Source organism: Ciconia boyciana, chromosome 16 (assembly GCF_034638445.1).
Source record: "Ciconia boyciana chromosome 16, ASM3463844v1, whole genome shotgun sequence".
In the NCBI taxonomy this organism is placed as follows: Eukaryota; Metazoa; Chordata; class Aves; order Ciconiiformes; family Ciconiidae; genus Ciconia; species Ciconia boyciana.
In genome coordinates, this window is record NC_132949.1 from 15,366,454 (window position 1) to 15,390,723 (window position 24,270).

General features: G+C 70.8%; 1 protein-coding gene across 1 annotated transcript; it reads right to left on the minus strand.

Annotated features, from left to right (window-relative positions):
- Positions 1-3,152: 3,152 nt before the first annotated feature.
- PCNX3 (pecanex 3) lies at positions 3,153-24,234 on the minus strand. The gene is made up of 29 exons (XM_072881556.1): positions 24,082-24,234; positions 23,022-23,126; positions 22,902-22,941; positions 22,704-22,799; positions 21,371-21,440; positions 21,116-21,285; positions 20,945-21,041; positions 19,925-20,033; positions 19,612-19,748; positions 18,665-18,818; positions 17,843-17,875; positions 16,682-16,856; positions 16,489-16,599; positions 16,304-16,395; positions 15,573-15,682; positions 15,049-15,157; positions 14,535-14,627; positions 14,293-14,359; positions 14,063-14,207; positions 13,269-13,446; positions 12,581-12,689; positions 11,977-12,106; positions 11,453-11,511; positions 10,580-10,795; positions 9,087-9,340; positions 7,850-8,080; positions 6,769-6,876; positions 5,539-5,769; positions 3,153-3,431 (listed from the first exon to the last, which is right to left on the minus strand). The coding sequence occupies exons 1-29, from the start codon at positions 24,232-24,234 to the stop codon at positions 3,153-3,155; spliced, it is 3,861 nt and encodes a 1,286-aa protein (XP_072737657.1).
- Positions 24,235-24,270: the final 36 nt, after the last annotated feature.

Below are 24,270 nucleotides of genomic sequence, written 5' to 3' on the forward strand. Positions count from 1 at the left end.
CCCCCAGCCCCCCCCAGACACCCCGTGCACCCCCACTGCCCCTTCACTCCCCCCACCCGCGGCGGGGACCCCCCAGCACCCCCAAAACGGGGCTGCGGGGCACCTGGGACCCACCCGGACGCCCGAGTCCCGGCCTGGTACCCCCTGTGCCCCCCCCCCCCCCGGGGCAGCCCCCCGGCTCCTTGAGGGGCTGGCGGGCTCCGGGGGCTGGGGGCTCGGGGGGTGTGGGGCGGGGGGGGGGGTGGGGGGCCCGGATGCGGCGACGCCGGCGGTTTCCTGCCGTAGGGGAAGTGGCGGCGGCCGACGGCCCCCAAGTGCTGCCCCCAAGTGGCCCCCCCACTGCCCCCACCCCGGGGGATCGGGCCCCCCGCCTGTGCCCCCCCCGCTGGGCCCCGGCTCCTGACCTCGTCCCCTGCGTGAACCCGGGCGCCCGCCCCCCGCACTTCCCTTCCCTCCTCCGGCTGCAGCGGAGCCGGGCGTCCGGCCCCCGCCCCCGCCGGGACCAGGGCCCCTCCCCCACCCGCACCGTTAAGACGTGATTAGCGGGGTTAATCTGGGGGGGACGGGCAGGGTGACCCCCCCCGGTACAGGCTCAGGGCTGGGCACGGACCCAGGCGTCCGGGGGGGGGGGCGCTGGTGTCCCCACCCCACGCGGGACCCCCCCCACCCCGGGACACCGTGGGCTCCGTCGTGCCTCGCACGAGGGTCGAGCGTTGCACCAGGGAGCGCGGAGGGGGCCGGGGTCGCGGCCCCGTGCAAAGGCCTCGCACGAGGGTCGGTGCCGCGCACGGGGGCCCGCAGGGGGGCCGGGGGCCGGGGGCGCCCCGTGACAACAGCCCACGGGGGCACGAGGGGACTTACAGGGGGGGGGCGCGTAGGCGTGCGAGGAGCGTGCGAGGGTGGCCGGGGCCGTGCCGCGCGTGCACAGACGCTTGTGCGAGGCCCCGTGCAAATCGCCCGTGCAAAGCGCCGTGCAAGGGCCCCGCCCCCCGTGCAAGGCCTCCCTCGTGCAAAGCCCCCCCGCCCCGTGCAAGGCCCCCACGCGAGACCCGTCCCCTGCGCGCAATCCTCGTGCGACCCCGCCGTGCAAAGCCCTCGTGCAAGGCCCCCCTTCCCCCCCCCGACTCGCTCCTACCTCCGGCCCCTCGTGTCACTGTCACCGTCACGGGGGGGCCACCCACCGCCCCACGCCGCTGCGGGACCCAGGCGCTGGCGGTCGCACCCGGGGGTCTGGGGGGGGACCCCCCGCTCGCACCCCGCCGCCGAGGCTGGGAGGGGACCCGGGCGCCCGAGCTCCCCCCGCCCCCGCCCTTCCCCTCCGCCGTCGCTTCCTCCCGCCGCAGAGGACGCGGGCGGGGGGACCCGGCCTGCGGGGGGGCCCCCACTCGCGCCCCCACCCCGGACCCCGGGCAGGGGCCCCGGCACCCGGGAGGGCCCCCCCAAACACGGGGACCCGGGCATCCGGGAGCCCCCCCCCCCGCCCCCCCGCAGTGCCAGGGGGGGACCCCGGCATCCGGCGCGGCGGGAAAACGTCAAAACGGCTTTTTTGAAGCTTTTTTTTTTTTTTTGGTTCTTTTAATTTTTCGTATCAACCCAAAAAAAACCCAAAATCCAACAAAAACCCCTCAAGAATCGGCAAAAAAAAAAAAAAAATCCCTCGAAAAAGAGGCCGAGGGCCCGGGGGGGTCCTGGGGGGGCCGCAGGCTCCGGGGGGGGCCGTCGCCGCCGTCGCTTGCTCCAGGGGGCCCCGGGGGGCCCTGTAGGTCCCTGGGGGTCTCGGGGGGGGGGGGCTCCCGGGTCCTTATTGCTGTCCGTGGGGGGTCGGGACCAGCCCAGGGGTGGGGGCCGGGGGGCCGGGGGTCAGTACTGGTGCTCCAGGAGGGGCTGTGCCGTGGGGCTCTCCTTATCCCGGGGGCTCCGGGGCGGGCGCCGGCGTCCGCAGGGGCCTGGGGGGACAACGGAGCTGGGGGGTGATGGGGACACTGGGCCCCAGCTCCCCCCCCAAGTACAGGGGCGCAAGGATGGGGTACGGGGGGCTCCCCACACCAGGTGTTGGGTCCCCCCAAGTCACCCAGGACCATCCAGAGGACCCAGCCCCAGCTCCCCCCAGAGAGCTGGGGGCTCCCAGAACACCCCCCTCCAGGCCCCCTCCCGAAGACCCCCGTGTCCAGCCCCCCAAAAGGACCCAGGCGTTTGGGGCACTCACCCCTCCCGTGGTGCTGGTGCCACCCCCGGGGGTGCCGGGGGGCGCGGGGTGCCCTGGGGTCCCCTCGCTGCCCCCCTTGCGGCCACCCAGGCTCCATTTGCCGCAGAGGCCGTCGTAGGCGAAGGGCGGGGGGCTCCGGGGCCGGGGGGGCCCCGCTGGCGGGGGCGGTCCTGCGGGGGCCCCCCAGCCCAGCCCGGGACCCCCGCTCTGCTCAGGGCCTGCGGGACAGGGGGACACGCTGGGGGGCAGAGCCATGCAGACGCCCCCCGAGGGGACCCGGGCGTCTGGGCCCCCAGACCCTCCTGTCCACCCCCCAGGACCCAGCCCCCCCGGCACCTACCTGGGTGGGGCTGGGTGGTGGTGGGGGTGGGCGGCCTGGGGGTTTGAAGCCCCGGGGGGCCGTGCCGCCCGCGGGGCCGGGGGCCGCTCCCCGCCGAGCCCCCCGCAGTCTGGGTCCTCGATGTTGCCCCCGCTGTTGCAGCCAGCGCCGCAGCCCTTCTGCAGCCTTGGGGGGGACACGTGGGGGTCAGGGGGGACATGGGGGGCATGGGGGCTCAGAGGGACTCAGGGGTTGGGGGTGGAAGGACAAGGGGGGACAGGGGGATGGGGGGCAATGGGCGGGCAATAGGGGACACAGGGGGACACAGGGGACAGGGGGACACGGGGGACAGCAGGATTGGGGGGACATGAAGTTGGGGGATGAAGTGGGGTTGGGGGAGCAACGTGGTGTTGGGGGGTGCAGGATCGGGGGATATGGGGGCTTGGGGGTTCCTGGGGGTCCCCAGGAGGAGACCACAGCCCCCCCCCAGCACTGGGGGTCCCCGGGAGCAGGCAGGGGGTCCCCAGAGCGGGGGGGGGGGGGATGCCGTGGGTGCTCAGGGCCCGACCAGCATCTCCGTGGGCACCTTTGGGGGCGTGTGGGGGGGGGTGCCCGTTTCGGGGCGACTCACCGGGCCCAGGCGTTGGCCAGCCAGCGGGCGATGGCGGCGGGGCCGAGGGGGCCCCCGGCGAGGGCGCGGAGCTGGGGGTGGGCGCCGGCGAAGGAGGTGGTGAGGGGGGAGACGTAGATGGGGTACCCCAGGGGCTGGTCGCAGGAGGAGTTGATGATGTTGCGCAGCGACTGCCGGGCGTTCTGGATGCTGCCCCGCTCCGGGTTGCGGTTCCGCAGGAAAACCAGCTCCTGCTGCTGCCCGGCCCACAGCCCCCGCACGCACTCCCGGTTCACCTGGGGGGGCACTGGGAGTCACTGGGAGGGGACTGGGGGGCACTGGGAGGCACTGGGAGGGGACTGGGGGCACTGGGAGGCACTGGGAGGGGACTGGAGGGCACTGGGAGGGCTGCAGGAACACCAGCTCCTGCTGCTGCCCAGCCCACAGCCCCCGCACGCATTCCCGGTTCACCTGGGGGGGCACTGGGAGTCACTGGGAGGGGACTGGGGGCCACTGGGAGTCACTGGAAGGGGACTGGGGGCACTGGGAGGCACTGGGAGGGGACTGGGGGGCACTGGGAGGCACTGGGAGGGGACTGGAGGGCACTGGGAGGGCTGCAGGAAAACCAGCTCCTGCTGCTGCCCAGCCCACAGCCCCCACATGCACTCCCGGTTCACCTGGGGGGCCACTGGGAGTCACTGGCACTGGGAGGCACTGGAAGGGGACTGGGGGGCACTGGGAGGGCTGCAGAACACCAGCTCCTGCTGCTGCCCGGCCCACAGCCCCTGCATGCATTCCCGGTTCACCTGGGGGGGCACTGGGAGTCACTGGGAGGGGACTGGGGGGCACTGGGAGGGGACTGGGGGGCACTGGGAGGCACTGGAAGGGGACTGGGCGGCACTGGAAGGGGACTGGGGGGCACTGGGAGGCACTGGAAGGGGACTGGAGGGCACTGGGAGGGCTGCAGGAACACCAGCTCCTGCTGCTGCCCGGCCCACAGCCCCCGCACACACTCCCAGTTCACCTGGGGGGCCACTGGGAGTCACTGGGAGGGGACTGGGGGGCACTGGGAGGGCTGCAGGAACACCAGCTCCTGCTGCTGCCCAGCCCACAGCCCCCACATGCACTCCTGGTTCACCTGGGGGGGCACTGGGAGTCACTGGGAGGGGACTGGGGGGTCACTGGGAGGCACTGGAAGGGGACTGAGAGGCACTGGGAGGCACTGGGAGGGGACTGAGGGGCACTGGGAATGAACTGGGAGGGTACTGGGAGTCACTGGGAAGGGACTGGGAGGCACTGGCAATGGACTGGGAGGGTACTGGGAGTCACTGGGAAGCACTGGAGGTCACTAGGAGGGCATTAGGAGACACTGGGAGATACTAGGAGGGCACTGGGGTGTTACTGGGAGTCACTGAGAAGGACTGGAAGGGCACTGGGAACCGACTGAGGGCACTGGGGGAGTACTGGGAGTCACTGGGAGGGGACTGGGGGGCACCTGGAGGCACTGGGGGGCACTAGGAGGCCCTGAGGGGAGTGGAAAGGACTGGGAGAGACTGGGAAGCACCAGGGGGACTGGAAAGCACTGTGGGGGGGACTGGGAGGCACTGGGGGGCACTAGGGGGGCATTAGGAGACACTGGGAGTCACTGGAGGGCACTGGGAGGGACTGGCGGTCCCTGAGAGGGTGTTTGGAGGCACTGGGGGGCACTGGGAGGAACTGGGAGGGCATTAGGAGTCACTGGGGGTCACTGGGAGGGACTGGGGACACTGGGAGGGTGTTAGGAGTCACTGGGGGGCACTGGGAGGAACTGGGAGGGCATTAGGAGTCACTGGGGCTCACTGGGAGGGACCGGGGACACTGGGAGGGTGTTAGGAGTCACTGGGGGCACTGGGAGGGCACTGGGGGCACCAGGAGGGTGTTAGGAGGGACTGGGGGCACTGGGAGGGTGTTAGGAGTCACTGGGGGCACTGGGAGGGCACTGGGGACACTGGGAGGGTGTTAGGAGTCACTGGGGGGCACTGGGAGGGCACTGGGGACACTGGGAGGGTGTTAGGAGTCACTGGGGCGCTGGGAGGGACTGGGAGGGCATTAGGAGTCACCGGGGATCACTGGGAGGGACTGGGGGCACTGGGAGGGTGTTAGGAGTCACTGGGGGCACTGGGGGCACCGGGAGGGACTGGGGGCACTGGGAGGGCACTGGGAGGGTGTTAGGAGTCACTGGGGGGTCACTGGGAGGGACCGGGGGCGCTGGGAGGGTCACTGGGAGGGACTGGGGACACTGGGAGGGTGTTAGGAGTCACTGGGGGGCACTGGGAGGGACTGGGGGCACTGGGAGGGTGTCAGGAGTCACTGGGGGGCACTGGGAGGGAGCGGGGGCGCGGGGGGGCTGGCGCGTCCCCTCACCTTGATGACGCGGAAGCCGAGGTGGCGGCGGTTGAGCGTCACCACCTTGTACTCGTCGGCGGCCTCGTCGGCCACGCGGCGCAGGGCCAGCAGGGCCGGGGCCTCGGCCAGCACGGCCGCCCGCCAGGCCGGGTCCCCCTCGTGCGAGATGACCAGCCGGCCCTCGTGCGCGGCCACCGCCTCGTACAGCGCCGAGGCCTCCTCGTACTCCTCCGGCGACGTGAAGTGGTCCTGGGGGCGGCAGGGACGGGGGCGTCCCCGGCGCGTCCCCTCCACGTCACGTCCCCGGCAGAGGGGGCGGGGGCCCAACGTGTCCCCTCCAGGTCCCATCCCCCATGGCAGCTCCAGGGGGTCCCCAACGTGTCCCCGCCATGTCACATCCCCCGTGGCAGCTCCAGGGGGTCCCCAAGGTGTCCCCTCCAGGTCCCATCCCCCGTGGCAGCTCCAGGGGGTCCCCAAGGTGTCCCCGCCATGTCACATCCCCCATGGCAGCTCCAGGGGGTCCCCAAGGTGTCCCCGCCATGTCCCCCAAGGTGTCCCCTCCAGGTCCCATCCCCCGTGGCAGCTCCAGGGGGTCCCCAAGGTGTCCCCGCCATGTCACATCCCCAGCAGCAGCTCCAGGGGGGTCCCCAACATGTCCCCACCATCTCACATCCCCGACAGAGGGGGCAGGGGGGGTCCCCAACATGTCCCCTCCAGGTCCCATCCCCAGTGGCAGCTCCAGGGGGTCCCCACTGTGTCCCCTCCATCTCATATCCCCAACAGAGGGGGCAGGGGGGTCCCCACTGTGTCCCCTCCAGGTCCCATCCCCCCTGGCAGCTCCAGGGGGTCCCCACTGTGTCCCCATCATGTCACATCCCCAGTGGCAGCTCCAGGGGGGTCCCCAATGTGTCCCCTCCATGTCCCACCCCTGGCAGCAGCTCCAAGGGGTCCCCAATGTGTGTCCCCAATGTCCCATCCCTGGTGGTGGCTCCAGGGGAGTCCCCAGTGTCCCATCCCCAGCGGCAGCCCCAGGGGGTCCCCAACGTGTCCCCCCCATGTCCCATCCCCGATGGCAGCCCCAGGGGGTCCCCGGTGTGTCCCCCCATGTCCCACCCCTGGTGGCAGCTCCAGGGGGGTCCCCGTGTCCCCCCATGTCCCATCCCCGATGGCAGCCCCAGGGGGGTCCCCGGTGTCCCCCCCCCACGTCCCCCGCCTGCAGCAGCTCCGGGGGTCCCCGCGTCCCCCCACCTGGTGCAGCTTGAGCGCCATGCGCACGCCGGGGGCCACCACGCGGTGCAGCAGGTCCATGTCGGCGAAGACCCACTCGTCCCGCGGGGACGTGATGCGGAAATCGCCCTAGAAGAGGGCGTGGAGGCCGTACAGGAAGGGCTCCAGGCTGGGGGGGCGGGGGGGGTCAGGGGGGGCTGCCCGCACACCGGGGTCCCTCCTGGATGCCTGGGACCCCCCCTGGACACCCTGGGTGCCCCCAGATGACTGGGTATCCCCCGGATGCCCGGGCTCCCCCTGGACACCTGGGTGTCCCCCCCAGATGCCTGGGACCCCCCCTGAACATTTGGGGTCCCCTCGAGACGCCCAGGTACCCCCCAGATGCCTGGGACCCCCCCCGAGCATTTGGGACCCCCCAGACACCCAGGTACCCCCGAGATGCCTGGGACCCCTCTGGACACCCAGGTCCCCCCTCCAGTCTCCTGGGGACCCCCAGACATTTGGGTCCCCCTGGACCCCTGGGTGCCCCCTGGACACTTGGGTCCCCTCCGGATGCCTGGGTCCATCCCCCCCGATGTCGGGGTCCCCCCAGATGCCAGGGACCCCCAGGCAACCAAGTCCCCTCTGGACCCCTGAGTTCCCCCCGAGCACCAGGGTCCCCCCAGATGTCAGGGTGTCGTCCCCCCATGTTGGGGTGCCCCCAGATGTCGGGGTGTCATCCCCCCGTTGGGGGGCCCCCTAGATGTGGGGGTCCCACCTGGCAGACATGCTGTGGGAGGCAGTGCCCAGCGCCCGGCGGCCGAGGACGCAGAGCTCACAGCAGAGGGTGACGAGGGGTGAGTCCCAGTCCTTGTCCACGGGCTGGGGGGACGGGGGGACACGGGGGACACGGGGTCAGAGGGGGTCCCCACGGGTGTCCCCCGTGTCCTTCCATTCCCCCGTGTCCCCCTGTGCCCCCAGACCCAGGGCTGGGCGGTGCAGGGGTGGATCTGTCCCCCCGCGTCCCCCATGCACGCCCACGTCCCCGTGTCCCCCCGTGTTCCCCCCGTGTTCCCCCCCTGTCCCCCAGGTCCCCCCGTGTCCCCCGTGTCCCCAGACCCACGGGGTGCCGGCGGGCGGCGCAGTGCTGGATCCAGCCCAGGAAGGCCTGCCGGAAGGCGGGCAGGCTGGGCCCCCCCAGGCGGGGGTCGAAGTCCTCGTCGATGTTGGGGCTGAAGGTGGGGTCGGGGTCGGCGTAGCCGGGGGCCGTGACGGGGCGCAGCCCCTCGCGCACCCCCTCGTGCGACAGCCACTCCTCCAGCTTGGGCGACCGCGTCACGTAGTAGATGATGCTCTGGGGGGGGACGGGACATGGGGGGGGTCAGCGGGGCCCCAGGGTGGGGCCACCCTCGTGCAAAGTGCCCCGTGCAAAGCCCCTTCCCCTGGTGCAGACCCCAACCCTCCTCGTGCAAAGCCCCTTTCCCTTGCGAAAACCCCAATTCCCCTGGTGCCAAGCCCCTCCCCTTGTGCAAACCACAGTTCCCCTCGTGCGAAGCCCCTTTCCCTTGTGCAAAGCTCCTTCTCCTGGTGCAAAACACAGTTCCCCCAGCACAAAGCCCCCTCGCCTTGTGCCAGGCCCCTTTTCCTTGTGCAAGCCACAATTCCCCTCGTGCAAAGCCCCTTCCCCTGGTGTAAAGCTCGTTCTCCTGGTGCAAACCCCAATTCCCCTTGTGCAAAGCCCCTTCCCCTCGTGCAAAGCCCCCTCCTCTCATGCAAAGCTCGTTCTCCTGGTGCAAAACACAATTCCTCTGGTGCCAAGTCCCCCCCCTCGTGCAAAGCCCCTTTCCTGGTGCAAACCCCAACTCCCCTCGTGCAAAGCCCCTTTCCCTTGCGAAAACCCCAATTCCCCTGGTGCCAAGCCCCCTCCCCTTGCGCCAGGCCCCCTTTCTTTGTGCAAACCCCAACTCCCCTGGTGCAGAGCCCCTTGCCCTGGTGCAAACCCCAACTCCCCTCGTGCAAAGCCCCTTCCCCTTGTGCAAAGCCCCTCCTCTCATGCAAAGCTCGTTCTCCTGGTGCAAAACACAATTCCTCTGGTGCCAAGTCCCCCCCCCCCTCGTGCAAAGCCCCTTTCCCTGGTGCAAACCCCAACTCCCCTCATGCAAAGCTCCCTCCCCTGGTGCAAACCCCAACTCCCCTCGTGCAAAGCCCCTTTCCCTTGCGAAAACCCCAATTCCCCTGGTGCCAAGCCCCTCCCCTTGCGCCAGGCCCCCTTTCTTTGTGCAAACCCCAACTCCCCTCGTGCAGAGCCCCTTCCCCCGGTGCAAACCCCAACTCCCCCAGCGCCAGCCCCCCGGCCCCACCTTGACGTAGTAGGTGAGGAGGACGCGGCGCAGGTCGAAGCCCTGCAGCATGGCCCCCGCGTTGTTGTCGCTGATGCTGTAGCCCTCCAGCACGTAGCGGGCGGCCGCCACCTCCCAGGCCAACCAGCGCTGCCCGAAGGCCGCGTTGAAGCTCAGGGCGTGCGGGGGGTGGCCCGGCTCGCAGCAGCAGCAACCCTCGTCCTCGTCCACCCCCTCCGTGATGGCCTCCACCTCCCGCTGCTGGCAGTACGTGCCTGCGGGGACAGGGACGGGGACATCGGCGGGGATGGGGACGTGCTAGTCTGCCCTTCCGCAGGGTCGTGGGGGCCCCGGGCTGTCCCCGATGCCCCAGGAAGGGGACATCAAACGAGGATGGGGACGTCAGCGGGGACAGGGAGGTCCCTGGTCTGTCCCTCATCCCCCAGGAAGGGGACATCAAGCAGGGATGGGGACGTCAGCAGGGACAGGGACACGCCGGTCTCGCCCTCAGCAGGGTCGTGGGGGCCCCAGTCTGTCCCTGATCCCCCAGGAAGGGGACATCAAACGAGGATGGGGACGTCAGGGGGGACAGGGAGGTCCCCAGTCTGTCCCTCATCCCCCAGGAAGGGGACATCAAGCGGGGACGGGGACAGCAGCAGCGACAGGGAGGTTCTCAATCTGTCCCCAAGCCCCCATAAAGGAGATGTTAGTGGGGATGGGGACATCAGCGGGGACAGGGAGGTCCCCAGTCTGTCCCTGATCCCCCAGGAAGGGGACATCAGCAGGGACAGGGAGGTCCCCAGTCTGTCCCTCATCCCCCAGGAAGGGGACATCAAGCAGGGATGGGGACGTCAGCAGGGACAGGGACACGCCGGTCTCACCCTCAGCAGGGTCGTGGGGGCCCCAGTCTGTCCCTGATCCCCCAGGAAGGGGACATCAAACGAGGATGGGGACGTCAGGGGGGACAGGGAGGTCCCCAGTCTGTCCCTCATCCCCCAGGAAGGGGACATCAAGCGGGGACGGGGACAGCAGCAGCGACAGGGAGGTTCTCAATCTGTCCCCAAGCCCCCATAAAGGAGATGTTAGTGGGGATGGGGACATCAGCGGGGACAGGGAGGTCCCCAGTCTGTCCCTCATCCCCCAGGAAGGGGACATCAGCAGGGACAGGGAGGTCCCCAGTCTGTCCCTCATCCCCCAGGAAGGGGACATCAAGCGGGGATGGGGACATCAGCAGGGAGAAGAATGGCCCCAGTCTGTCCCCAGTGTCCCATGAAGGGGACGTCAGTGGGGACGGGGACACCAGCAGGCACAGGGATGGCCCCGATCTGTCCCCAAACCCTTGTGAAGGAGACAGCGACATGAAGGACGTCCCCGCTGTCCCCGCACCGCAAAGGCGACGAGCCCGTCTCCCACCTCCCCGGCGAGACGCGCGGCCCCACCGCAGCGTGCCCGTCCCCGACGCGTGTCCCCCCGCCCATGACGTCCCCCCCCGCCCCGAGGACGTCCCCGCTCACCCCTGAACTCGAGGCCGCGCAGCTGGAAGGTGACCAGCCCGTGTCCCACCTCCACCAGGTGGACGAGGGCGTTGAGGGAGTCGGAGGCCAGCACGAAGCAGTCCCCGGCGGCGGCGGGGCCCCAGCGCCCCAGCTCCAGGTCCCCGCTCAGCGCCCGCTGCAGCGCCCGCGTCAGGTGCTCGTAGAAGATGGAGTTGAGGTTGTTGTCGTCCGAGCCTGGGTGGGATTTGGGGCAATATGGGGGGCTATGGGGGTATATAGGGGCTATGGGGGCACTGTGGGAGTGGCTGGGGCAGGCCCTGGGTGCTGGGACAGCAGCGGGGGCAATATGGGGGGCTATGGGGGTATATAGGGGCTATGGGGGCACTGTGGGAGTGGCTGGGGCAGCCCCTGGGTGCTGGGACAGCAGTGGGGGGCTATGGGGGATATAGGGAGCTGGGGGGCTACGTGGGGCTATGGGACTGGCTGGGTCAGCCCCTGGGCGCTGGGATGGCAGTAGGGGGGGATACGGGGGCTATAGGAGCACTGTAAGGCTGGCTGGGGAAGCCCCTGGGCACTGGGATGGCAGTGGGGAGACATAGGGGGATATGGGGGGTATAGGAAGCTATGGGGGAATATAGGGGCCCTGTAAGGCTGCCTGGGTCAGGTGCTGGGACGGCAGTGGGGGATATGGGGGCTATGGGGCTGGCCTGGGGCTGCGGGGTCCCAGGAGGGAGTCTGGGGTAGGCTCTGGGGTGGGTGGGGGTCCTGGGGGCCCCTGGGGCAGAACAGGCGCTGCGATGGGGGGCTGCGAGGGGCCATGGGGTGGGCTGGGTGCTATGGGGGCCCTGCTGTGGGGCAGGCGCTGTGGGGGCCGCGCCGGGGGACACCCACCGGGGTTCCGGTCGAGCTGCGTGGCCAGGCGGGTGTTGGGGTGATCCACTCTCTTGGTGCTGAGGGGCCGGGGGGCCAGTCAGACCCACGGTGACCCCCCAACTGTCCTGCACCCCCTACGGCCCCACAACCCCCCATAACCACCAGCACCCCCCACAGAGCCCCATAACACCCCCCTGCCCCCACACCAGCCCGAGACCCACCCTGGCCCCTCCCCAGACCCCCAGATCCCCCCCATGTCCCTCCCCAGCACCCCCATAGCCCCCCCAGTCCCAACCCTGGCCCCTCCCCAGACCCCCGGAACCCCCATATCCCCTCCAAACGCCATTCTGGACCCTCCCCAGACGCCAAGGTCCCCCCCCACACCCCCATATCCCCCCAAACCTCATCCTGGACCCTCCCCAGACCCCCAGATCCCCCCAGCATCCCCCGAGGCCCCTCCCCAGCACAGGCGATGAGGAAGAGGGTGCTGCCCCACGGCCCCGAGACCCCCAGGACCCCCTGGGACCCCCTGCCCCCCTCACTTGTAGTCACGCTCCCAGAACTTGACGGGGCGGGCGTAGGAGAGGAGGAAGAGGGCGCTGCCCAGGAGGGGGGCCAGGGGGGAGGAGAGCAGGGCCCCCAGCACCGCCTGCGCCAGCAGCAGCCCCGAGTCTGCCCCGTCAAGGGCCACCGACCCACCGAGACCCCCACCCGCGGGGGGACCTGACCCCACCGAGAGCCCCTGACCCACACCCAGACCCCGACACACAGGGAGAGCCCGGCCCATGGAAACCCCAGCCCATGGGGGGGGGGGCAGCCCCATAGAGAGACCCCTCCTGACCCACATCGAGGCCCCAGCCCCCAGCTCTGGGGGACCCCAACTCATGGGGGGGACCCTGACCCACAGGCAGAGCCTGGCCCAGGGGATCCCAACCCACTGGGGAGGGCTCCCGACCCCACAGAGAGACCCCGACCCACACCAAGACCCCAGCCTACAGGGAAACCCTGGCCCAGGGGACAACCCTGACCCATGGGAGGACTCCAACCCCCTAGAGGACCCCCAGCCCCCTCCCCACAGCCCAGCGAGAGCCCCGCGTGCCCCAGGGAGCCCCCAGCCCCCCCCCGTTTGCCCCCGCTGCAGGATACGGGGCACGGCGAAGGGCTGGGCGAAGGCGTGGAAGGCCGAGCCCCAGGTGATCTGCCACGGGGCGATGTAGGTCAGCACGAAGCGCAGCTTGTACAGCAGGTCCCAGAGCTGGGGGCACCCGTCAGCCTGGACCCCGGGGCCCCCCCCAGGACGCCGGGGTCCCCCCCAAACACCTAGGTCCTCCCCAGACACCTCCGTGTCCCTCCCTACAAACCCACGTCCCCCCAAATGCCTGGATCCCCCCTGGATGCCCATGTGTCCCCCCCCCCGCCCCGGACGCCTGGGTTCCCCCAGATGCCTGGTTCACCCCCTGGGTCCCCCCAATATAGCAGTGTCCCCGTGTGCCTCTTTACAGACCCCCCCCGATGCCGATGTCTCCCCACCCCAGACACCTCGGTCCCTCCAGATGTCTGGGTCACCCCCTCTGGGTGCCCCCAAACACCTACATCCCCCCAGATAGCTGGGTCCCCCCAAGTGCCCGGATCCCCCCAGATGCCCATGCCCCCCGCCCCATCCCAGATGCCTGGGTCCCCCTCAACACCTGGGCCCCCCCGGGTTCCCCCTGGACACCCAGGTCCCCCTAGATGCCCCCTTGCAGTCCCACGTCCCCCAAACACCCGGATCCTCCCGGGTGCCCATGCCTCTCCCCACCCCGGACGCCTGGGTGTCCCCCCGGGCCCCCCCCACCTTGGCGGCGAGGAAGGAGGCGAGGAAGAGGTCAAGGAGCAGCCCCTGGGAGAGGCGGGGGAAGTCGCAGCGGAAGAGCAGGAGGGCGAGGGCCAGGGCGGGGGGCAGCTGCGAGGGGCTGCAGAAGGACCCCCGCAGCAGCCGCAGCCCCGCCGCCGTCAGCAGCAGCGCCTGCGCGCTGGGGGGGGGGACACGCGACAGGGGACACACCGTGAACGATGTGGCCCCCCCAAACCCCCTGCAGACAAGGTGTGGGCTCCCCAAGTGCTTGCGGTGTGATAGGGACCCCCCACCCTGCACCCCCTGGGTGCCCCCCGCACCTCCCAGGGGCACCCCACACCCCCTAGACTCCCCCCCAGCCACCCTGGGGGACCCCAGCAACCCCCACACTACTCTGGGAGCCCCTAGCACCCCACAGACCCCTCCAGGGGCACCCAGCACCCCCTAGACCACCCCAGCACCCCATGGACCCCCCCACAGGGCAGAGAGTGATGCAGGCAGCAAGCTGGCACCCAAGCAGCATGGGGGGTGCAAAAGGGGGACTAGGGAGGAGTTGAGGGGGTCCTGGGGGGGGGTTGGGGGTCCCCAGAGGTGGGCTGGGGGTCCCAGAGTGTGTTAGGGGGTCCTGGGGGTGCGCTGGGGACCCCCGAGGTGGGCTGAGCGCCAGAAGGGTCCCCAGGGTAGGCAGCAGGTCCCAGTGCAGGGGGGCTGCCCGGGGATTGGGGTGCCCACGGAGGGTCTGCTCTCCCAGTTGGGGGTCCCAGGGAGGGGGGGCATCCCGGGGGGGTCCTTACTGCAGGCAGGCGGCATCGGGGCGGGCGCTGAGGGCCTGCGCCTGGTGGGTGAGGGCGTGCAGCACGACGGCGGGGTGCAGGCAGAGCCGCTCCAGCGCCTGCAGCCCCGCAAACGCCTTCTCGAACCACATCAGCTGCGCCGCGCCTGGGACGGGGCGGGGGGGGACAAGGGGGGTCAGCGGGGTGGGGGACACCCCCACGCCTTCCCCCCCAGGCTGTCCCCCACCTACCGCGGACCTCGAACTGGCTGTACTCGCGGGGCCGCAGCACCGGCCCGGCCAGGCAGCCCCAGGGCAGCTGCTTGCGGAGCTGGGGCAGGAGGTAATGGGCCACCAGCCCCAGCAGGGCCACCAGCCCATGCAGGATGTAGCCCAGCACCGACTGGGGGGGACACACACACACATGGAGGGGTCAGGGCTGCCGGGACCACCCTGTCATCCCCCCCCCGGTGTCCCCCGTCCCCTCCCCGTACCTTGAGGGCGATGAAGACGGTGCTGGCGCTGATGGCGAAGGTCAGCACGGCCACCGCCGGGCAGACCACCAGGTCCGAGAGCAGGACCTCCCGCTGCGGGGGGGCGTCAGCGGGGAACCCCACTGTCCCCCCTCCCGGTCCCCACAGGGACCCCGGCCCTGCCACGGTGTCCCCAAGCCCCCCAGAGCACCCCCAACAACCCCCGGTGTCCCCAACATCCATCACCCCCAACACCCCCCGGTGTCCCCCTCCCGCTGTCACCAACGCCCCCCCCAGCGTCCCCAGCGTCCTCCCATCATCCTCCACACCCCCGTGGTGTCCCCAGCGTGTCCCCCCCAGTGTCCCCAACATCCTCACATCACCCCCAACACCCCTAAGCACCCACAGCGTCCCTGAGGCGCCCCATGGCGCCCAAGACCCCCTCCCCACGGCGTCTCCGTCCCCCCATGGTGTCCCTGATGTCCCCACGCCCCCTCCCCATGTCCTCGATGTCCCCCCCCGTCCCCGTCCTCACCAGGGAGGCACGCAGCTGCTCGGGGAGGGGGTCCCGGACCTCGCTGCCCGGCGGCCCCTCGGGGCTGCGGCTCTCCAGCTCGGGGAACAGCTTGGCCCGGATGAGGGACCTGGGGGGCGACCCAGGCGTCTGGGACCCCCCCACACCCCAAAATGGGGGCCCCAGGCGCCTGGGCCCCCCCCCCCCACCCCCCCAGGCAGGGGGACTCGGGTGTCTGGGACCCAGCCCAGCCTCCCCGTGGGACCCCCACCGCAAAGGACCCACCCAGGTGCCCAGGGGTCCCCCCCGTGCCCCCACCCCAGGGGACCCAGGCTTCCGGGCTCCCTCTGTGTCGTGTGTGTCCCCCCCGGGACCCCCAGCCCCTCCCCAGCCCCCCATTCCTCCCCTAGATGCCCCATTCCTCCCCCACACCCCCTGATCCTCCCCCAGACCCCCACGGACCCCGCTCTCCCCTGGGTCCCTGCTGGTCCCCCCACCCCAGGTCCCCCCAGGTGCCCCGGCCCCCCGGCCCCCGGGCCCCCCACCACAGCAGGGCCGGGTCGCTGCTCTGGCGGCTGAGGTGGTAGGAGGCGGCGACCAGGAGCCCGCAGAAGACGGAGAAGAGGAGGGGGACCTGCTGCTCCCCCCACGGCGCCTGTGGGGCGGGGAGGGGGCAGTGGGGGGGGGCCACGGGCACCCCACCAGCCCCACGGGCACCCTACAGCCCCCTCGGGGCCCACAGGGACCCCACGAGGCACGCCAGGGACCCCATGAGTCCCATAGAATTGGCTGGAGACCCCCCCAGGCAGGTCTGAACCCCCAGGGACCCACAGGTGCCGCCCCCCCCCCAAGCCCCCCAGAACCAGTCACGGCCCCCAGGGGCAGATTCAAACCCCACAGAGACCCCAGGGCAGCTCAGGGACCCACTCGGGGGGTCCTCGGGGCAGCTCAAGACCCCCCTGGGGCAGGTTGAGACCCCCCCTGGGGACCCAATGGCAAGTCAGGGCCGCCTGGGACAGGTCAGAGACCCCCCCGGGACCCCTGGGGCAAAGACCCACCGGGGCAGGTCAGGGACCCCCTGAGCAACCAAAGACCCCCCCGGGGACCTCTGGGGCAGATCAGGGACCCCCCCGGGACCCCTGGGGCAGACTGAAACCCCCTGGGGCAGATCAAGACTCCCTGGAGCAGATCAGGACCCCCCAGGAACCCCATGGCACATCAGGGACCCCAGGGCAGACCAGCGACCCCTCGGAGCCCCCCCCGGAGCCCCCCATACCTGGATGGCCCCCAGGCAGAAGCCGTAGAGTGCGGCAGCGACCAGGAGGCTGCGGGCCAGCCCGTAGAGAGCGGCCAGGGGGCTGGTGGCGGCTGCAAAGAGGGGGGGTTAGCAGGAAACACCCCCCCATCCAAAACAGGGCATGGGGGTCCCCAGACCCTCGGGGGGGGGGTCCAAGCCCCTACCGGTGCCGCCGAAAACGTGCATGTCGACCTGCTCCAGCAGGTACATCAGGCAGGTGTTGACCTGGGGCAGCAGCCCCAGCAGGAAAACCAAGGGGAAGCAGAGGGTGAACACTGGGGGGCACCAAAATTAGCCGGGGGGGGGTGTCAGTAAGACCCCACCCCCACCCCAGAGCCCCCGGCGTCTGCGTCTCACCGGTGGCGACGTCGCGGGCAGCGCGGGCGGCGGCGGGGGTGAGGAGGGGAGGCCGCAGAGCGGGGCGGGGGCCGGGGGGCGCGGGGGCGCGGGCGGCAGCGTCCAGCCCCCAGATGAGGGCGCAGGCCAGGCAGAAGTAGACGGGGCGGCTGTAGGCGATCAGCCGGTTGTGGCCCTGCGGGGAGGGGGTGAGCGCGGGGAGGGGGCACACGGACCCCCGGGACCCCCCCGGGCCCTGCCCCCTCCCCTGCCCCCCCCGTGGGCAGAGGGACCCCCTGGGGCCATACAGCGTGTTTAGGGACCCCCATGAGCCATATAACGTACACAGGGACACCCCCCCCTTGGGGCTGCCAAGACCATACAGCCTACATAGTGACCCCCCACAAGACCATACAGCTCATATAGGGACCCCCAGCACTGTACAGCTCATATAGGGACCCCTCAAGACCGTACAGGTCATATAGGGACCCTCTAAGACCGTACAGGTCATATAGAGACCCCCCAAAACCATACAGGTCATATAGGGACCCCCCAAAACCATACAGGTCATATAGGGACCCCCAAAACCATACAGCACTACAGCACATACAGGGACCCCCAAGGCCACAGAGCGCATATACAGACCCTCTCCAAGGCCATACAGCACCTATAGGAATCCTTTTACAATTCTATCCTATACATACAGCCTCACCAAACCATATAGCATACGAAAGAAGGCTCCCAGACACGCACAGGACGTGCAACGACCCCCCCAGCACCATATACCATCTGTAGGGACCCCCCAGAACCATACAGCATGCATAAGGACATCATTAAGATCACAGAACATATAAAGTTCTTCCTATAGAAGCATATAATAGGTGTAAGCACCCCCCATGCCGTACAGCATGTATAGATTCCCTTAAAATCACATAGCACATATAATAATTTCTCCAGAACCACACAGCTTTTATAGGGAATCCTATAGAATTGTACAGCGTATACGTGCAACCCCGCCGAATGACAGAAGCCGTGTGACAGCCCCCCCAGGAATCACACAGCACCTATAGCAACACCCCCTGAACTGTATAGCAGGGGTAACAGCACCCCAAGAACCTACAGAGCACCTATAGCCCTGCCCCCCAGCCCATACAGCACCTATAGACCCCCCCGGGCACTCACGTGCATAGGGGAGGCGGCGTCTGGCTGCACGCTCTGAAAGAGAAAAGGGGACGCGGTGGGGACGGGGGGGACCCTGGGGACACCTTTGCCCTGCCAGGGACCCCCAGGGACCCCCCTTTGCCCCCCCGGGGACCCTTGGGGACACCTTTGCCCTGACAGGGACCCCCAGGGACCCCCCTGGGGACACCTTTGCCACCCCGGGGACCCTTGGGGACACCTTTGCCCCCCCGGGGACCCCCAGGGACCCCCCTTTGCCCCCCTGGGGACACCTTTGCCACCCCGGGGACCCTTGGGGACACCTTTGCCCTGACAGGGACCCCCAGGGACCCCCCTGGGGACACCTTTGCCCCCCCCCGGACCCCTGGGGACACCTTTGCCCCCCGGGGACCCCCAGGGACCCCCCTTTGCCCCCCTGGGGACACCTTTGCCACCCCGGGGACCCTTGGGGACACCTTTGCCCCCCCGGGGACCCCCAGGGACCCCCTTGCCCCCCTGGGGACACCTTTGCCCCCGGGGACCCCCAGGGACCCCCTTTGCCCCCTGGGGACACCTTTGCCACCCCGGGGACCCTTGGGGACACCTTTGCCCCCCCGGGGACCCCCAGGGACCCCCCTTTGCCCCCCTGGGGACACCTTTGCCACCCCAGGGACCCTTGGGGACACCTTTGCCCTGCCAGGGACCCCAGGGACCCGCCTTTGCCCCCTGGGGACACCTTTGCCCCCGGGGACCCCAGGGACCCCCTTTGCCCCCCTGGGGACACCTTTGCCCCCTGGGGACCCCCTTTGCCCCCCCGGGGACCCCTCCTCGCCCCCCAGCCCCCACCTTGAGCAGGGAGTACTGGCACCCGGCGATGACGAGGCAGAACTGGAAGAGGCCGAGGTCACGGAAGAGCCCCCGCAGCAGCAGCCCGTAGCCCAGGAAGGCCACCAAGGCCACCAGGGCCACCGCCAGCACGTTCTCCGGCACCCGGCGGTTCCTGCAAGGTGACGGATTGTGGGGGGGGGACGGACACACACACGCACGGGACCCCCACGGGTGGGGAGGGATGGATGGGGGACCCTGGTGGTGACGGGGGAGGACAGGATGGCCTTGGGGGTGGGGATGGGGGGATGCTGGGACATCCCTGGGGTTGTGGCGGGGCTTGGGGACATCCCTGGGGGCAGAAAGTGGGGGTTTGGGTATGTCCCCAAGGTGGGGAGGGGCTTGGGGACATCCCTGGGGTGACGGGAGGGCGTGGGGGACATCCCTGTGGTCATGCGGGGGTCTTGGGGACATCCCTGAGCTCGTGGGAAAGGTCTTGCAAATGTCCCCAAGGTGTGGGGGCTTGGAGACATCGCTGGGGTCATGTGGGGGCCCTGGGGACATCCCTGGGGTCATGAGGGGGTTTGGGGATGTCCCCGAGGTCATGGGGGGTCTTGGGGATGTCCCTGGGATCGGGACGGCTCAGGGACATCCTTGGAGCCAGAGAGAGGGGTCTTGGGGACATCCCTGGCGTCATGGGGGGGTCTTGGGGACATCCCTGGGGTCATGGGGGGTGTCTTGGGGACGTCCCCGGGATTGGGGGGCTTGGGGACATCCCTGGGGCCAGAAGGGGGTCTCAGGGGTGTCCCCAAACCCCAGGGGCTCTCAGGGACATTCCCAGGACATTGAAGGGTCAGGGTGGGGCTGAGGCCACCCCCGGGGCCGGGAGGGGTCTCGGGGCCACCCCCCAGTGTCACAGAGGGGCGGGGGGTCCCGGGGGGGTCCCGCCCCCCCCCAGCACCACTCACCGGTCCAGCAGGGCCAGCAGGGCCAGGCGGTCGTAGCGCAGGCGCACCCAGCGCCCCGGCAGCACCCGGCAGCGGTAGGCGCGGCGAGGGGGGGGCCGGGCCCCCGCCGGCTCCCGGGGGGGCTCCAGCAACTCCAGCTGGGGGGCAGGGGGTGACACCGGTCCCCTGTCACCCCCACCTCCGGACCCCCCCGTATCCCCCCTTACCCCTCCCACTCAGGTGCTCTGCGAGGGACGGACGCAGGGCCATGCGTGTGCCCCCCCGTATCTCCACCTCCGTGTCCCCCCCGTGTCCCCTGTCCCCCCCAACTCACCTCGGGTGCCTCGAGGGGTCCCCGGCGCAGCGGCAGTCCCCCCGAGGGACGGGGGGGACCCTCGGCCGCCTCCGCCGAGGTGACGCTGGAGGAGGGCGAGTGACGGTCCCTGGGGGAGGGGACAGGGTGTGAGGGGGGGTGGGAAACCCCAAAGTTCCCTGCTGTGGGGCTGGGACCCCCCCACCCCCCAGCTACGGGAGCAGGACACCCTGAAGCCCCCCGCTATGGGGCCCGGGCCCCCCAAGTCTCCCACCACACGGCTGGAAGGTCTCGAGTTCCCCAGTTATGGCACCAGGACCCCCCCAAATCCCCCCACTATGGGGCTGGGGCACCCCAAATCTCCTAGCTGTGGGACCAAGACCCCCCCAAATCCCCCCACTATGGGGCTGGGGCACCCCAAAGCTCCCCGCTATGGGACCAGGACTCCCCCAGCCCCACAGCTATCGGGGCAAAAAGTACCAAATTTCCTGCTACAGGTCTAGGGCACCCCAAATCCCCTGGATATGGGGCTGGGGACTCTGAATCTGCTTCTATGGGGCTCGGGCACCCCAAATCCCCCAGTTATGGGGCCATGGACACCCCAAATCCCCCAGTTATGGGGCTGGGGCAGTCCAAATCTGCCAGCTATGGGACCAGGCCCCCCCAAACCCCACAACTACTGCACCCCGATGCACCAAATTTTCTGCTACAGGTCTGGGGCACCCAAAATCCCCTGGATATGGGGCTGGGGCACCCTGAATTTCCCTCCTATGGGGCTGGAACACCCCAAATCCCCCAGTTATGGGGCCAGGGACACCCCAAATGTCTTACTACAGATATGGAACACCCCAAGTTCACCAGTTATGGGGCAAGGACACCCCAAATTTCCTTCTACAGCACCAAGACACGGCAAATCTCCCAGCTATGGGGCAGGGCCCCCTCAGACCCCCCAGCTATGGGGCAGCGAGACCCCAAACCCCACTGGTACGGGGCCAGGACACCCCGAATCTTCCCCCCACCCCTGCCACAGCCCCCCCTCACCATGCGCTGCTGGCCGGGGGCTCGGCCCCGCTCTGCTGCCCCACGGGGTTCTCGTAGCCGCCGCCGGCCGCCCCGAAGGTGTAGGAGCGCCGGACGCCTGCGGGGAGCGAGGGGGGGTGTGTGAGGGGGTCCGGGGGGGGTCGGGGGGGCCCCGGGGGGGCCGCGTCTCACCGCTCTCGTCGTAGAAGTAGTGGACGGCGCCCTCGGAGGTGTCGTCGAAGGCGGCCGCCTCGTGCAGGGCCCCGCGGGGCAGCAGCAGGGCCCCCGCCAGCTGCAGGGCCGCCGGCAGCGTCAGCGCCCGCCCCGGGGGGGCCGGGCGGCCGCGGGGGGGCTCGGGCAGCCTGGGGGAGAGGGGGGGTCAAGGGGGCCGGGGAGGGGGAGAGGGCAGGCGCGGGGAGGGGGAGAGAGGAAGCGGGGGCGGCTTACCTGGGGGGGAGCCCATGGCGGAGGAGGGCGGCGTGGGGTTGGAGCCGGCGTGGTGGCGGCGGCGGGTGGCCTGGCCGGGGGGGGGCCCCCGCTGCCCCCCCAGTGCTGGGTTTGGGGGGGGGACACAAGGGTTGGGGGTGCCCACAGAGCCCCAGGACTCTCTCAGCTATGGGGCGGGGCACCCCAAGTCTTCCCACTACGGGACTGGAGCCCCCCAGATGTCCCAGACACCCCAGTTATGGGGAAAGTCACCCCAAGTCTTCCCACTAGGGGGCTGCACCCCCCCAGCCCCCCAGGACCCCTCAGTTATGGGGCTGGACCCCCCAGGTTTTCCCACCACAGAGCATGACCCCCCAGCCCCTCTCAGCTATGAGGCTGGGCACCCCCAATCCTCACGTTATGGGGCTGGAACCCCCGGTGACCCCCAGAACACCATAGCTATAGGGCTGGATTCCCCCCCAGCCCCCATGCCATAGGGCTGGACCCCCAAATCTTCCCGCTATGGGGGCTGGAACTTCTCTAGACCCCCCAACTATGGGGCTGGATCTCTAAATTTTTCCACTATGGGGCTTGAACCTCTCAGGACCCCCCCACTATAGGGCTGGACCCCCCAGATCTTCCCACTGTGGGGCTGGAACCCCTCCGGACCCCCCGCTATGGGGCTGGACCCCCAAATCTTCCCACGGTGGGGCTGGAACCCCTCCGGCTCCCCCCACTATGGGGCTGGACCCCCTGCCCCACTCACCTCCTGAGCCGGGGCTCTCCCCTGGCCGGTCACGCTCCGGGGGCCCCATCCGCCTCACCCCCATCCCCCTCGGGGGGCCTCCAGGTCGGCCTTGGCCAGGGGGCTGGGTGCAGGCGGGGGGCCGGGGGGCGGCGGGGGGGAGTCGGCCGAGAGGCTGGAGGAGGAAGAGGAGGAGGAGGAGGAGGAGGAAGAGGAGGAGAAGGGGGGTGGCTGGAGGCCAGGCTGAGGCTGGAGCCCCCCGAAGACCCCCCCCGGCCCCCCCCGGCCCTCGGGGGGGGCTCTGCCTCCGAGGGGGGGTCGGTGTCGCTGCCTGCCGGGGGGGCCCCGGGGCTGTCCAGGCGGGTGGAGGCCGTGCGCTGGCTGCTGGGGGTCCCGCGCCCCGGCCCCCCCCGACTCAGCCCGCTCTCCGACGAGCCCCCGCGCCGGGGGGGGGACGGGGGGGGGCTGCCGGCCGGGACCCCCTCCTCCGTGCCGGCTGCCGATGGGCTCCCCGTGGCTGTGGAAGGGGGGGGGGCGGGGAGAAAGGCAGGGGGGACCCCAGCGCCGGGGCTGCCCCCCCAGCGCCCCGTGCCCCCCCCCCAGACCCACCGGTGGCGGGGCGGGGGCCGCAGCGCAGGCGGTCGCGGTCGGCTGCGGTGACGATGACGTTGTTGCTGCCCTGCTCCTGCACCAGCTGCCGGATGTCTGGGAGGGGGACACAGCAGGGGCGGGGGGGCGTTAGGGGTGGGGGGCACCGGGGTGGGGGTCTCGGGGCTGCGGGAGGGGTGCAGTGACGGTGACACTCACCCGTGGCCGCTCCGGCGTCCGCCAGGTGGGGCAGCAGCTCCTGGGGGGGGATGACAGGGGGGTTACGGGGGGACACGGGGACCCCCAGCGCAGGGGATGCCCCCCGTGCCCCCCACTCACCGAGAGCTGATTGAAGCCGCAGAGCGAGTGCTGGGAGCTGCAGCGCACGGGGGGAGTCGAGCCCGGCCGCCGGAACACCGTCAGCTCCACCCCCCCCCCGGGGGCCTGCGAGGGGCCGTCAGCGGGGGGGGGGGGTGTGAGGGGACCCCCTGCACCCCCTCGTCCACCCTGGGGCACCCACAGACCACGAGGTGCCCCCCCCTCCGCCCCAGGACACCCACACACCCCTACCCCCCCCACCAAGGCCTCCCTTCCACCCTGGGGAACCCACAGACCCACAGCGTGCCCCCAAAAACCCCGGGGTGTCCCACGCCCCCCCAGCCCTGCCCACGCCCCCAGGCTCCCCCCAGCAGCACGTGGGGACCCTCCACACCCCCCACCTCCCCAAGCCCCCCGATCCCATCACTGTGTCATGTCCCCCCCCAGAAGCAGCCCCACGGCTCCCCTGCCCCCCAGAAGCTCTCTCAGCCCCCAGCAGCTGCCACCCACCCCCACGTCCCCCACCAAAGCCTCCAGAGCCCCCCAAGCAGCGGCCGCCCCCGACTCACCTCGGGGAGCTGTCCCCCTCCTCAGGGGTGTGGGGGTGCAGCAGGGCGGCCGCCCCCGTCGCCCCCCTCGGGGTCCCCCTCGGGCTCGGCCCCCGGTCGAACATGGCGTGCAGCCGGTAGTTCACCGTCTTCACCACCGCGAAGAAGGAGGCCACCAGCCCGCAGTACAGGGCCCCCACCCCCGGGCTGGGGGCAGCGCCTGGGGGGGTGTGTGTCAGGCGGCACCCCCAGGACCCTCCCCAGCCCCAAGAGCCCCCCAGGACCCCCTGGAGCCCACTCCCGGCCCCCAACCCCCCGGGCCCTCTCCCGGCCCCTGGGACCCCCTGCGCCCCTCCCGGGCCCCCCAGGCTCCCTCCCAGCCCCCGGGACCCCTCCCGGACCCCAGCCCCCTCCCGGGGCCCCCCAGGGCCCCTCTCGGCCCCCAGAGAGCCCCCCCGGGACTCCTCCCCGCACACAGGAGCCCCCGGGAGCCCTCCGGGACCCCTCCCGGAGGCCGGCACCCCCCGGCCCACCGTGTAGAGGACGAGCGGCAGCCCCAGCAGGAAGAGCCAGGCGTAGAGGTGGAAGCAGTTGGCGAAGGCGCTCTGGTGCGGGTCCAGGAACCAGCCGCCCGTCAGCGAGGCCCACACGCCCTGCCGCAGCACCTGCAGCGCCTGCGACCCCATCGCTGCCGCCGCTGCCGCCGCCGCCCCCCCGCCGCC

Excerpts from the sequence above, each read along its gene's own strand:
- PCNX3 (XM_072881556.1), bottom strand. The coding sequence starts at position 24,234 with ATGGGGTCGCAGGCGCTGCAGGTGCTGCGGCAGGGCGTGTGGGCCTCG. Across the intron at positions 14,628-15,048 it reads AGCAGCTGCGTGCCTCCCTG|CGGGAGGTCCTGCTCTCGGA; the intron begins GTGAGGACGGGG and ends GCCCCCCCGCAG. Across the intron at positions 3,432-5,538 it reads TCGGCTTCCGCGTCATCAAG|GTGAACCGGGAGTGCGTGCG; the intron begins GTGAGGGGACGC and ends GTGCCCCCCCAG.